This window comes from Sinohyriopsis cumingii, chromosome 14 (genome assembly GCF_028554795.1).
Source record: "Sinohyriopsis cumingii isolate HCF-2022 chromosome 14, ASM2855479v2, whole genome shotgun sequence".
In the NCBI taxonomy this organism is placed as follows: Eukaryota; Metazoa; Mollusca; class Bivalvia; order Unionida; family Unionidae; genus Sinohyriopsis; species Sinohyriopsis cumingii.
Window position 1 is genome coordinate 33,731,090 of NC_142974.1, and position 15,806 is coordinate 33,746,895.

At 34.8% G+C, this 15,806-nt stretch overlaps 1 protein-coding gene across 2 annotated transcripts in view; it reads left to right on the forward strand.

The window, feature by feature from the left end:
• The window catches only part of LOC149783541 (E3 ubiquitin-protein ligase RNF19A-like), a 56,055-nt gene that overhangs the window by 8,014 nt on the left and 32,235 nt on the right, over positions 1 to 15,806 (forward strand). For both annotated transcript variants that reach the window (XM_089931802.1, XM_089931803.1), the window contains exons 2-3: positions 932 to 1,501; positions 14,161 to 14,354. In XM_089931802.1, coding sequence (XP_089787928.1) covers positions 945 to 1,501; positions 14,161 to 14,354 — 751 coding nt within the window. In that variant the 5' untranslated portion in view covers positions 932 to 944. The remainder of the gene's footprint in view (positions 1 to 931; positions 1,502 to 14,160; positions 14,355 to 15,806) is intronic.

Here is a 15,806-nt window from a genome sequence, read left to right on the forward strand (position 1 = left end):
TGAAAGAATAATTGTACATGATACTGAAAAAAAGCTGATTTTATCATGATTTACATTTAATTCATATTCTTTTGACAAAGTAAATTATATGGCTTTTCCAAATCGCATACCATTTGCTTGAGCATTGTTGGATACCTCACAAACTATTTGATTGATACATTATAGAAACCGCTCTGGTGGCCTAGTGGTTAGAGTATCCACCTCTGATGTTGGAGGTTGTGGGTTTGATCCTCAGCCAAGTCATACCAAAGACTTACAAAAATGATACTAACAGCTACCTCGCTAGGCTCTCAGCATTAAGAGGTTAGTGTTAGGACTGGTTGCCCCGGTGTCAGGACAATGTGACCGGGTGGGAAATGATGCGGCATGATACCCCAGTGCTAGACATCACTATAAACTGCCACATTGCAGACATCATAGTAATATGACTGAAAAATTATTAAAGCTGTGTTAAAAATCCAAATCAAACACACACAGACTCACATTAAGTAAGAGAAAATTTCACAAAGAAAAAATCTTGCATAGCAAGGACTCGGCTATTGTTCTTTTAATACATCCATAAATAAACAGCAGATGCATGCATACTTTTACATTGATTTCAGTGCCCAAAAAAAAATGGGACTAACATGTTTTTAAACGTGCAAGTCCATGACTTTCAAAATGGAAAGGAATTCATGCTTTTGTCATCAGACTTGAATAATATAGTGGAGATTTGGATATCCTGTCAGTCAGTCAATGTCAATATGAAGCTTCTACATTTTTCCACTAAATGACATTCACCTAGAAATAAAGCAGACAAATAGTATTCAAATAGCAAAGATGATCAAAAAATCTTACCTACATGTTCTGTACATGTAGTATTATTGTACAGTATGTTTTATTTAGCATATTTGGTTGTGCTTTGTATACATGTACAGTTTTATTTTTCCAGGGCAAAGCTTGAAATGAAGAAGGATAGTGAAGTGACATCCATGGCATCAAGCACATCCAAAACCTCAGAGCGGAAGAAAAATGCCCGTTTTTCTATTCGTCGTATCTTTTACGCTGGTAGATCACGGAGGGCTAAGTCCCACATGAGTCTGGATTCTGACTCCTCGGTAAAATCAGATATCAGTCTTGGCATGTTGCCAGATCACCATGAAAATGTGTCTGCACGCTCTGTTCTTGATATTCCTCATCCAATACCTGAACCTTCCAAACTTAAAGACCCTATCATGGAATGTCCTCTGTGTTTGACTGAGTGGCCAAAAGAAAATTTCCCAGAAATTACAACTTGCTATCATCGTTCGTGTATGAATTGTCTTCAGATGTATTTACGGATTGAGATAACAGAAAGTCGTGTTAACATTGCGTGCCCAGAGTGCTCGGAAAAGTTCCATCCAAATGATATTAAAGCTATCTTACAGAATGATGTTTTGATGCAAAAATATGAGGACTTTATGGTGAGGCGTGTGCTGGTTTCTGACCCTGATGCTCGATGGTGTCCTGCCCCGGATTGTTGGTAAGTTCTACAGGGAAGACAAAAAGTCAGTATCTAAATTTATAAAACGCATGCATAAAGATTGAACAGGTTTTGTTATCTCTGTGCTTTAGTTGGAAATATTGTGAAACCTTCTGTCTCTCCATCTATCTATTAACACATTCTCCTCAACCACTGGGTGGAAATTCACAAAAACCCCATAGTTATCTTGCGCTTGATGTAACCATATACAGGGGTCAAGCTAGACTTGAATTTCAGGGAGAAGTGACTTTTCGAAAGAACAGGGAGAAGTGAGAGCTCAGCATGGAGAAGTAGATGCAGTGTAGTGTTCTCTTTTTTTAATTATGCTGTCTACTTCCCAATATTTATATTTGCATTTAACATTGGATTTAAGCAACACTTGAGTTTCAAGTGGAGTTATTTATAGTCGGTATATAAACTAAACCCTTGTTTCCAGCCAAATCAACACAGACATGAGTGCATCTTTTTTCAGAAGGATGGGTTTTAGTAATGTACTCACTTACTTTATATAGCTTCATTACAACAGTTCATTGATAGGATTGCAACCTTATGGTGTAATTGTTTGTCTACATACTTATAGTAATTTTATGCGTTGGTTAAATAGTATCTGCTTCGCTGTTTTTTTCTCTCCATATTTTCACAAATACAAGTCACATCAGAAAACAACTTTGACCTTACAACACTTCTCGTGAATTCCACAACATAGCATTGCTTGACCTGCATAATTGCATTTTAAAGTTAAATCTTAAATAACATAATACCTAGGCTTTGCTTTCTATGAATTGTATATTTTTCTGACTATATTTGCCCAAACAGTTATGAAAACAGACAATCTAACAATCTGCAGACATGATTTTTCTCCATTTTAAATTGGAATTCCGCTTTTCTCCTGACTTGAATCAGATTTTTCTTGATATAGTCTGTTTTTTTTGTATCATCTCCAATCCAGATTTTAACAAAAATGGTCTGTCCATTCCCATTCTGCCGTATGACCCTTGTATATTATTCGTTCCATATATTAGTTAGCACATGACTCTTATAAAGAGTATTGTGATTGGTCAAAGGTTTAAATTCATCCAATGAATCTGTGTGTAATGGAAACTGATGGCAATGGAAAGAAGGAGCATGCTTTCAAAATATGGTGTCCCGAGTTGTTGAGAGAGGCCATGAAGTGAAAAGTTTAGATTAAGGTTTAAAAAATGTATGGAAATGGGAATGACTGGAGCGAAAAGTTGACAGAAATTTAGTTGGTCAGTTTATAAGAAAACTGAACGCTTTAGGACTGGCATTTTGTGACCTGTGCTCTACAGTAATTGTGGTTGGAAGAGTTTGGAACAGCACCTACAAAAGAATTTGAATGCAAAAAAATTGAAGCTCAGAAGACATCTGGAAAAAGTGCAATTAATTACTATAAGAAGAAAGATTTCCTGCATAAGAGAACAGATGTATCCCTCTGTCAGAATATGCATACTGCATGTCGCCAATACAGTCACCAGCTTGAAAGGAGAAAAGCAGTCATTGAGAAAGAAAAGAAAGGATTACACTTTGAGACAAAAAAGTCATTGGCGACTAAAAAAAGGAAGGCTAAAGAAATCTTCGCTAAAGCTGCAAAAAGAGCTTGACAGGCATATCAACAAGTTGTGTCCATTGGAGAAAAAGACTTGAATGTATGGGATTATTTGTATATAGTTGATGTACTTGAGTTTTTTTTACAGATTTGTTATGAAAAGAAAGAAGTATATTATATTTGCTGCAAAAATCAAGAAATTATTGTGACTTCATTACGACATGCACATGAAATAACTTCAGCATCATTGGTATTGGAGAATAATTTCATGTGACTATAAACATTATGAAATTATTAATCAAGCTGAACATTTTTGGTAAGTTTGATTTTTTCAGATGATTATTTTGGTTTATTTTATGATCATAAGTTGCACCAGGAGCAGTTTTTTATGAGTGTAAAATGCGTTTTTGGCTGCTGACCCTCGAGATCACACTGGGGGAGGCCCCTCCCCCTTTTACAATTTTTTCAGCTATTTTTATGGAAGACCAAAATCATGTCTGAAACTGGTACTTCCCAGACATAGTGATGTCTGCCATTACTTTCCTGTTACTGGTTCAGACTAATTTTATGATGAAATAGTGTGCAAGAGATGGTCAGAATATCCAGATCACTGATTCTGTTTGGTTCACAAATTGCTATTTGCATACCATTGTTAAAGTTTCAAAACACAAGTTTGTATGTTTTTATCATCTAAAGACAACATGCAGAAATCAGGGTTCATGCTCAGTCATCTATTAAAACACATGCCTGTGAATGTACAAGAGTTTGCTTGTCAGTGTAATTGACATCAAAACTAGGCCTATCTACTGATGGATTGAATACTTTCGCTGCAACACAATGCTAGAATTAACCTGAGCTTTTGGGTCAGATATGTTTAAAATTTTCAAAGGATGTACCACTTCTCCTAGTAATGGATCCCCATGAGGTGTCTCATTTTCCCCGGGACATACCCATCACAACCCCATACCCTGGTGTTATATTATTTTGGTCAGCTGTGGCTGATCTGCAGAATAGCTAAAGGCTGGACTTGTATAAACAGACATCTTTTCTTGATGACTGTAGTTTTGTATATGTATTTTGTACTTGACCTTTTCCAAATTCTAGTTCATCGTGTATCTGGCCAGTGAAATTTATTTTGTAAAAAATGTAATATATAATAATTGTTTATCTAAAAATTACTCATTCTTGCCTTAACATCGGGGGCAGAATCATTCTTATTGTATTGTTCAGTTTCTCAGTAGGATGCATTCATTTATTCAAATTGTTATTCACTGGAATTCCAAAGTGCTCATTAATATTCTTGGACTGGAACATTCATTTGGAATTATAGTGAATCCAGACAAGGACATTTTTGTATTATGTTATTGTGATACATCAAAAGAATCTTAGTTCACCATCATGCCCCAGAAGATTGGCACATTACCATCTTTGAGACTACATGCATATTAACACATTCATTATTGGAACTTGTTTGGAATACCACTGGAATTCTAGTGGAACTTCATACATTTGGACTTGTGATAGAACTTTTAGGACTATTTGAAATTTACTTCACAATAATGTAAGTTCTTTTTAAATTTTCAATCTGTATTCTAGGGAAATGAATTCATTTCTGTTCTTTAATTTAAAAACATAGAATGATAAGACATTGTGTGCATTTGAATGTATTTATAAATATTGGAATGTATTTATAAGTATTGGAATCAGACATGGTTTCAGGTACAGTGTAATTGATGCAATTTAGCAATTAATTACCATTGCACTGTATTTGCAATCGTAATTGTAATTTAACATCACCTCTGTGATGTAATTGTAATTTTATTTGTAATTGTGAAAGGTCTAGATTCGTGTAATTGCTCAGTTACAAGTAAATTACAAAAGCAAAGATAAATTTGTATTTCAATTCCAAACATTATACAAATTTAGAAAATATACATATATATCTTAACTGCCAGGAGATAGGCTAATAATATAATAACTAATGTAAAATAAGCTATAAGGCAAAGTTTTAGATAAGAAACCTGTCTATATAAAAATTATATTAAATGCTGAAGGTTTGGGTTCTTTTGTTGAATTTTTTGACAAAAGTTAATGTGTTGAAATACTCAATCAGATGAAATTTGTTCAATTACAAGTCAGTTACAGCAGCAAAAACAAATGTAACTTTAATTCTGAAAATTTATCAAATTGGGAAAATATACATATATGTTTTAACCGGGGTGTTATTAGGCTAAAAATAAAGGCATTCATATAGGACAAACAATAAAGCTAACTCTTTAGATAAGAAAACAGTGTATAAATGATTTTATATATGCTGACTGAAGAGGGTTTTTTTGGGTAAATTTGCACCATTATTATCTCGAATATAATCCATTTCATGTTAATATACTTAATATTTACTTATAATGTATGCTTTTAACATAAAAGATGCATACAATACTAAAACAAAATTAATTACTTGTCTTTTTTTGTGTCTCATTATGGCAAAAAATTAATTCTAGTTATAACTGACAAAAATAATTGTAATTGAACAGTCATAGCATCGAGTAATTGAAATTGTATTTATAATTGACATCTGCAAGCATATCCTAATTGTTATTATTAAAGCATATACTAATTGTTATTATTAAAGCATATACTAATTGTTATTATTAAAACATAATTATCCTAATTGTTATTATTAGAAGGAATTGAACCTAAGACTGATTGGAATGTGTTTCTAAGTACATGTATAGGAATGTAACTGTTTGCTTCGACTTATTTTGCATTTAGGCTGCACACACTGGGATCAAATTATTGGTTTACAAAAATTTAGAATCAGTCTGTGTTCCATGTACTACCAATATGTTGAACTGCTGTAGCTATCAAGAGAATTACAATCAAGATTTGCCCTATATCTATTTTCATTTTTTGCTTCAATTGATTTCAGTCTCTCAAATAACGTATGGCATGCTGTCTAAAATTATTACTTGGAACAGTTTGTGTTTCTGCTATTATGGTACTTTTTTTTAGTCTTGTATAGCTCTGTTGACTTGAAAGTATATCTCTCTAACAGGACATAATACAGTTATGATTTTAATAGAAAATTCTTAGTCAGTGGTGGTGACCTCACTTTGTATAGTTTGTTTCCGTATGGGGGCACTCACCAGTTTTTATGTACTTTTGAGAGAGTGACATATGTAAGGTGAAGTTGTTTGCACTTAAAACATGCACAGTGGAGAGAATGTTGGCATACCTCTATGCTACTTTGATGTAATGTGGCTGACATTTCTTTGGACGTTGTACTTATGGAAATTGTACATGATCTAAACACACTGCTAATTAACATGACTGTTCTCTTGTGCTAAAAAAAACAAGTTTGAATTAGTCTAAAGTACATTATCATTAGCAGCTATTAAAATAGGGAAAATGAATTTGGCAGACTAGACAACACCCGCTTCTGAAAGAGCAATGGATGAATTACCAAATATATAAAATGTAAAAAAAATATATAAAATGTAAAAAAAATGTGATCAGCTCTTTTTTTAAACAATTTACCTATGAAGTTCAGTAAGTGAAAATAATCAAGTGGAGCTAGCACTTTTTATAACCAGTGAGGACACCTGAGGAAATCATTTTTCTTTAAAATTCTAGCCCTGTGCAAAATATGAAACTGTAGAGCGCCACCATATCACTTCAAAGAATACAGAATCAGTTTGAGCTTGTTGTTTTTGTTCTAAGGTTTAATGCCATTATTCAGCACAAGATAGGCTATACATGGCAGCCAGTATAACTGGTAGAGGAAGAACCCTGGAAAAACCCAGGGAAGAACCACCAACCCATGAGAAGCTACTGGCAGGTTTTCCCACGTACCCACACTACAATTTTAAATAGAAAATTGTTAGCAAAAGTTATTACTTAACTCTTTACCTTCTGCTAACGCATATATGCGACCATAAAAATAGCCTTCTAACCCGAGAGACGCATATACAAGATGCTAATAATACTCTCTCGGTCCCAGCTGGCTCATACATGCGTTTCCGGCCAAGGGTTGGGAAACCCCAGATACGCATATACACGTTTCATATTAAAGCTTTTTATTGGATGAAATTACAGACATCCATTCTCTTTTATAATATTTAGCCAATAAAAATAGTCCTTACATAAAATGATGAACATATTCTGTTAGTAGTTTTACAGCATGTAAGTGGGAAATTCTATTGAAAACAAGGTCAATGGTGACAGTAAAACAAAATGTCAACATTCATGTATTCCAACGATGATTCTGATGGAAGTTTTGAAGGATTTGAAAGTGATGATATTGATTTTAACCAGATTCAGGATGAAGGATTGGATATTAGTATAAGTCCTGTTTCGACACCTGACATTTCAGATTTATCTGAATCCGAGGATGAAACGCGAAACAATCAAATCTGGTCGGAACACAGACGGGTAAATGTGGACGACTTTACAGCAGTTTCAGGGCCAGCATTTATTTTAGAAAAAAATGCAAGGGAGATAGATTTCTTTTTACGTGCTGCATGTAGTATCATAAAAAATTTACCAAATCTGCAATAAAATAGTGGACACATTAGTGTGCAAAATAGTGGTGAGAAAGTAATCTAATATACATTTTAAACACAGATATATTGAGATTGTTTTTATCTATATAAATATGTGAATATAAACATTGATTCCTGTGGATTATATGTACTTTGTGGTGGAAATGAGTGGCACAAAACAATTTTAAGTGTTTACAATTTTATTTTTCATTAAATTACATAGTTTGCATGGGACAAAATTGATACAGAAAATGTAGACAGCATGTAAATAACTCAAAGTTCTCACTCAGGCAGCTATTATGATGCTCTAGGGTTCAGCCTACAAACAGTTGCTAGAAGGCAGGCTGCTTATCAGTCTTAGTAGCCAGGGCAGCAAGTACTTACCTAAGGTAAAGAGTTAAATATTGCTTTCAAAATACTTTATGCATTATTTATTTGATTCTTTGTCAAGAGATGAAAAGACTTCAAAATAAATATTAATAATAATGCATCTTATATTTGAGACAAGATGGCTGCTATCGCTTAACCGGCTTGTAGCAGCTGTTTCGTTTTTTAGCGCCATTTTCATGATATTTGTACTTGTTACCTGTTTTCATCTTCGTTATTGTGTTCATTATGTATTGGCTGTTAAATTCGTATGTGTTTATTCATCTTGTTTTGGAAACGAGAACAATTAGACTTTTTCTCAGCTGTCTTGCTCCACTGTTTTTTAACAAACCGCCATCACGAGATACTCACCAGTCAACCCTTTTATGCTATGATGGACCCTCATTAATTGCTTTAAATGATCACTCGTTGGCTCTCCATACTACATTGTGCTCTAGACTAAATGAACAGGGACTACATTCATCATTACCTAAATGTAAATAGAAGTGAAAAAAGAAACATTGTTTCAAGGCTGGCCGGCGTAGAACAGGAAGAAGAATCCCAGTTCTCTCCCTTATTTTGGCACAACCATTAAAAAAAATTTTGACCGTTAATTTAGATAACCTAATTCAAATCCGTATTAATTCATCAACCTTTGTGTCAACTATTCAAGAAATACCTCTGTGCATTGTATTATTCAATGCCCAGTCAGTAGGACCACCGGAAAAGCTTACATAAATAGTTAATTTTATCAACGACCAGACTGTTGATATATTTTTCCTGATAGAAACATGGCTAAACACATCAGGCAATGAGCCCATGTGTGCAGATCTAACAACCAATGGTTACACCATCAAATTGTTCCCCCGTAATTCTCGCGGAGGTGGAATTGCTGTTATCACAAAGAACTCTATGATAAAACGTCTTAACTACACCACAACATTCAGTTTTGACCATACATCGTTTGAACTAGTCCAAACCACACTCACACTGGAGCAAAGGTCAGTCCATTTGTTCTGCCTATACCGCCCTCTTCCTAATAGAAAAAACAAGCTGGCTGACTCTCTCTTTTTGGAGCAGTTTCCGAATCTCCTGGACTATGGAAATTCGATAGGTGGCAAACTGATTACTCTTGGAGATTTCAACTTTGACTGTCCCGGAAACTCAAATACATCAAAACTCATAGATTCCATTAATGTTTTCTACCTCAAACAGTCCGTTAACCAAACCACCCATAAACATGGTCACATTTTAGACTGGATTCTTCATAGACCTGATGATAACATTCTACGGTCCTCCCTGGTATCCCATGACCTTGCATCAGATCACCTTTGCATTATATGCCATCTTGACGTATCAGTCCCTAACCCTCCACCTTTATATGCTACTAAGAGAAACCTCTGTATGATAAATAGAATCAAACTAATGCACGACATCCAAGCTAACCTAACAACTTGCTTGCCTCCTACCACAGAAAAACTTGATAACTGTCTGCGTTCATTGCTTGACAAACATGCCCCAGCTACCAAGTGCAGAGTATCAATTCAAAGGTGTTCTCCATGGTATAGCAGTGTTAGGGACCAGCTTCGCACTGCTAAAAGAGACCTCATAAAACTGAAAGGCTCTGGCTTTCCACCAGACTCACTATTCATAAGCAAATATATGAAATTGCTAAGAAGAATGTCATAAATATAGTCCATGCAGCGTAATCAGCCCACTACACTACTAAGATCATGGAAAGTTCCAGCTGCAGATAGCTCTTTGAGATTACTTACAAGTTAATGTCAAGGAACAAATCAACACCACTTCCAACTGCCTTCTCTCCAGTCGACCTTCCGGACATGTTTGCATATTTCTTCTGTGACAAAGTACAAACCATTAGAGGTAAGCTTGACACCACAATTTCAATTGACTTGTCGTCACCATACAGTTGGGATACAGAATTTGAGCGGCAACCATCAGCAGCATTTGAACCTGTCTCTATGGATTTTAAACGTACAATCCTGATGAAGAGTGCACCAAAGTCATGTGAACTTGATCCAGTTCCAACATCACTGCTGCTTGACTGCTTAGATCCAGTATTGCCTTCACTAACTGATGTTATTAATGACTCTCATCCGGGGAATTCTCATCATTTTTCAAAACTGCCATTGTAAATCCTCTGCTGAAGAAACCAACACTAGACCGTAACGATTTAAAGAACTACCGCCCAGTTTCTAATCTCCCATTCATATCAAAAATCTTAGAAAAGGTTGTTCTATCCCAGCTTGTATCTGATCTAAATTCAAACAGTCTTTTTAGCAATGTACAATCTGCATATCGCCCTTGCCACAATACTGGAACTACTCTTCTAAAAGTAGTTAATGACATTCTCTCTGCGTTGGATAGCGGAAAGATTACAGTTCTCACCCTCCTTGATTTGTCTGCAACACTTGACACAATAGACCATGATATATTACTTCACCGTCTCCAGCATGTATTTGGCATTCATGATACAGCCTTACTGTGGTTCAAGTCCTACTTGGTCAAAAGGACACAAATTGTATCTGCGAATGTAATACACTCCAGCCCAGTTGATCTGTTTTTGTGTTCCACAGGGGTCTGTTCTTGGACCTGTTCTCTTCATTTTGTACAATCAATCGCTCTGAAGTGTCATAGATCATCATCCAGTGTCTCACCAATTGTACGCTGATGATACCCAAATATACAAATCTAGCCACCCAACTTAAGTTGATGCTACCATCCAAGGTGTAGAGAGGTGCATTTTTGATGTGAAATCATGGATGACATGTAACAAGCTGCAGATGAATGATGATAAAACTGAGGCCATTCTGATCACAACACAAAGACTTTCTCATTCACATCCATTACCTCAAACAATAAATATCAGCAGCACGAACATTAAATTCACACAATCAGTATGAAACCTAGGTGTTACTCTGGACAGTACTCTCACACTGCACCAACATGTCAGCTCAATTTCGCAAATATCTTTCAGCTGATGCCACTAAAACACTTGTGTGTTCATTAATACTTTCAAGACTGGACTATTGTAACTCAATTCTGTCTGGTTCATCTAAGTATCTACTCCAGAAACTTCAAAAAGTTCAGAACACAGCTGCTCGGATCATACTTAGAGTACCATGATCAGAGCACAACTCCCTCTGCTCTGTACCCTACACTGGCTATCCATTCGATCCAGAATCAAACATAAAATTTGTTCTTTGTGCTATGTTTCACTGTCGGACTCTAGTCCAACATACCTATCCGACCTCACGCAAGTGTACACACCAGCAAGATACTTACGCTCCTCTTCTGACAATTGTATACTCGTTATTCCCACTATCAAAACAAAGTCATATGGACTGCGTTCTTTTGCATACCAGGGCCCAGCAATGTGGAATGAATTGCCCACTGAACTTAGACACAAAGACACAGTGATCACATTCAAGACGGCTCTCAAAACTCACTTATTTCGACTGCAAGAACAAACTTAAAGACCTAATAATGTTTCCTACCTGAAATATTCTCAGCATGTTTTTTATTTTTTAATGTATTTCTGATTTCATGGTGTTTGTTTTTGTAATAATTTTATTACGTGTTTTTTATCTTATAGGTGTTGTCTAATGTTGTAAAGCGCTTAGAGCTTCTAAAGATTAGGCGCCATACAAAGCCCTCATTATTATTATTATTATTATTATTATTATTATTATTATTATATTGAATTGGAAGAATCATTCTGAACAAGTTTTGTTTAATCCTTTGATCTTGTTTAATGCTGCATTACCTGGACCCTTCAAGCCATTACTATATTTACAACCTGATTTGTATTCATTTACTCTGAAACCAATATTAGTTACATTGATGCAGATGTTTATATATGGCAGATAGTTTAAGTTTAAAATGTAATAGATTTATTTTCTTTAACATTTCAAGGAAAAGAAATTTAATTTTACTTCTGCTCAGCAGTTAGGACATTTAGCCTCCAGAAGTTTTAGTTCCCAAAAATATATTCCATACCCAGCAAGTTTACATTCCTTGATCTTCATTGGCCAGTCACAGCCAACCTATCTGCCATTTTGGAAGATTGATACCCAGTCGGTCTTAAATGAAAATCATGCTAACCTGATGTTTGTTATGCCCACCACAGCAGCCATCTTGAAAATCTTGTGATCGCTACTTTTCTTTAATGAGTAGTCATAGATTGAAAATACTGTTCTCTCCACTCCCCTCCAATGGACAGCTGTATTAACATGGGGTTTTCAGACTTCTTTTGATATTGAAAATGGTTCCAGTTGTTCATCAACTATGACTGCCATGAACTTTCTTAAAAAACTTGTCACTGCTCTCCCTGAATTGATGATCATTCTGACATAGTTTTTATTATGCTACATATATCTGATTTAATATTTATATATATAATTGTTTGTTTGTCAGTTTTAAATTTTTCTTTTTCTTACATGCTGTTGTAATGTAAATGTATTCACTAGAGATGATACTTTTTTAGAAAATTGTTTGACCTTGATTGTTAGTTTATAAACCACAGGTGTTGATCTATATTCTGACTTGGGGTCAGAATTAGTAAACAGTTCTGTTTTATTTTAAAATGATTGGTTGTTGTCAATGTCATGATAGGACTATTTGGGTTAAGAAGTAAACACCTTTTTAATTTTTATTCTGGGAATTAAATCATTGGTCTAATCAAGGCCATATTCTGTGTCTGTGATTTAAACATGATCATGTGGACCCCACCTTCTGATTTGACAAACTTTGGGGAATTTTGAAACTGCTTATGATACAATATAATCTTTGTTTTGAGAGAGATTTCTCAGTTTTGGGGCTTTTCATACTGATGTCAAGTTAATTTGTTGTAGCCAGATTTTAGCTATAATAATTCTTCAGATCATTTGGATTTCAAAAGGATTAATTCTTTATTCTCTGGAAATAGTTGAAGAGTGCTTACACATATTTTGGAAAGACATTGTTTACAAGTTTAATTTGGATTTCCAATACCGGAGTGCCATTATTTGTATTTTTACAAGGAACTGTAGATAAGCACAGTACTGACTACAGCATACATCGTCATCCATCTTGGATTTTACATCAGGATTGGAATTTGAAATTATTAGAACATTTATTACTAGGACTTTTGTAATTTAATTCATGGATTATTCTTAGATTATTTTTGGATTTGATTCTTGAAACCGTAAGTTCTCCTTTTTTCATTTTTACAGAATTTTCCAGGAAAGTAAATTATTTGTTAAATTTTAAAAAGCTTGTTGTTTTCACTCTTTCTGTGTTAAAGTTTATTTGAGCCTAAACACATAACACAACAAAGGCTTATAATAATGTCTACTTTGTCCTAATTGAAAATGATGCCAATATGTATGCGCCGCACAGTTGCTAATTTGAAAATCTTGTTATTGCTGGAGAATATCAGATGCTTGAATTTGAAATGCCATATTAAGGGCAGTTTATTTCCATATGAATCAAACTTGTCTTTTTATAGGTACTTTATAAGAAACATTTAATGTTATAAGACACCAATGGGAAATCGGTCCTTCAGTTTTCTCAGCATGGTTGAAAAGGATCCAACTGTTTGTGTACAGAGACATCAGAACCATATTACTGTATTGAACAGTAAGATCAGTATATGAAAACAAATCAGTAATAACCTTTAGTATCAATGTGTGCATCAAGAATTTATAAGTGTTAGAATGTTTTGTTATATCCAGCATTTTTTCATGAAGATTTGTAAAAATTGACCCTTAAAAGATTTATGGAAGGTTTTTACAAATTCACACATTGGTGAGTTTTGGAAGATTTATACAAATTTACCCTCGGCAGATTTGTGGACAGTTTGCACAGATTTACAGTTCAAATTTTGGAAGATTTGTAACCTTAGAAGATTTTTGAAACAATTATAAAAGTTCACCCTTGGAAGATTTATGGAAGGTTCATAAAAACTGACCCTTAGAAAATTTATGGAAGGCTTATAAAAATTGAACCTTGGGAGATTTTTGAAAGGTTTATAAAAACTGACCCTTAGATTTATGGAAAGTTTGTAAAATATGACCTTTTGAAGGTTTTGTAAAATTTGACCTTTTAGATGATCTATGGGAGGTTCATATTTCTTGTACTACTATCATTATTTGATTATCGTCACATCTTGAATCCATTTCTAGGTATGCAGTGATTGCTAGTGGGTGTGCTGGTTGTCCCAAGTTGAAATGTGAGCGCCCAGGCTGTAATACCTACTTTTGTTATCACTGCAAACAGTTCTGGCACCCAAACAAGACATGTGATGCAGCAAGGGCCGAGCGGTCTACTAACTTTCGATCAGGGTCACTGAGTTACAGTCATGAGACAGATTCACAGAGTAAGTGTATAATCATGCATAATGAATATAACATTTTAATGCATAAATTCTGATTCCTCAAAATTCGGATATCTGGTTGGCTCAAGTCAAATTACTAACCAATAATGCATCTTAATTATGAATTGAGTTCTTGCTTGAAACAAATTTTGGCTCAGGTAATAAATGACGTAATGTACAATCCAACATGCGTTGTGTGTTGTTTATCCATTGGACCTTCATCTGTCAGCAGTTGCCATTTGCAGCTTCTCAAAAACCACTGGACCCATTTCAGCCACATATACCAAAAGCATCCAGTTATGGTTACTGTTAATGAAAAAAGTAAAGTCTTTGAACTTCTCAGAAACCACTAAACAGAATTTGACTTATTTGACAGCAACCATCTTGGTTTGAAGACCTTTTAATGTTATTTAAGTGTTGCTGATCTGGCATCAGATATGGCAGAAGATAATACAGTATTGTTGTAAAAAGACCCTCATTATGCACAAATTAAATGATCTGACAAGAAATATGTTTACAGTTACCAAAATTGAAAAAACATTAAATGACATCACTTGCAGCAGACTGCTCTGGTGGCCAAAGTGGTTAGAGCATCTGCCTTGGATGCAGGTGGTTGCAGGTTCAAACCCTGGCCGAGTCATGCTAGCAGCTGCCTCACTTGGCACTCAACATTAAGAAGTTAGTGATCTGACTGGTTGGCCTGGTATAATGTTACTGGGTGGGACATGATGCTACATGTCTGTGGCATGATGCCCCAGTGCTAGATATCACTTTTAATTGCCACACTGCAGACATCATAGCAATATGACTCAGATTGTTAAAACTACATTAAAATTCTAAATCACACACGCTCAGTTACAGCACAGCAGAATGTGAACAAATTTGACAACGCATTCTGGTTTAAAGGTCTTTAAAATTTGTTCAGATGTTGGGATCTGTCATCCGATTTTGCCATTGTTGCATCCAGGGTTCCAAGGACAGGGGACATTGTCCCCAGGCTTCAGATTTGGGCACACAGATCATTTTAATGGGACAAAGGAAAATGTTAGTCCTAAACATATGAGATAATCTAATTTGCTTGGACAGTTTTGTCATCATTTTGTCTTTTGCACTGTACTATCACATCTTCCGTTGACACTTATGTTATTACAATAATTGTTTTATCATGTGCTCATGTAACTCAATAAAATAAATGTATTTGAATGTCTGCTTAATGTAAAATGAGCTACACAATGGAAAATAGTTGCATATTTTGCTGTCATTTAACTTTACTGTGCATTCAATTTATGATAATAAATACCCATGTTTTATTAATATCTTTTAAACTTAATTAATTATATTGTAAATCATCTATTTGCATAAATTTAGTCTCTTTTGTCATTAACTCAACCTCGAAATAAATTAAGTCATCCTTGCCATAAGTCTGACTATAAGCTTGAAAATATGTTGCACTGA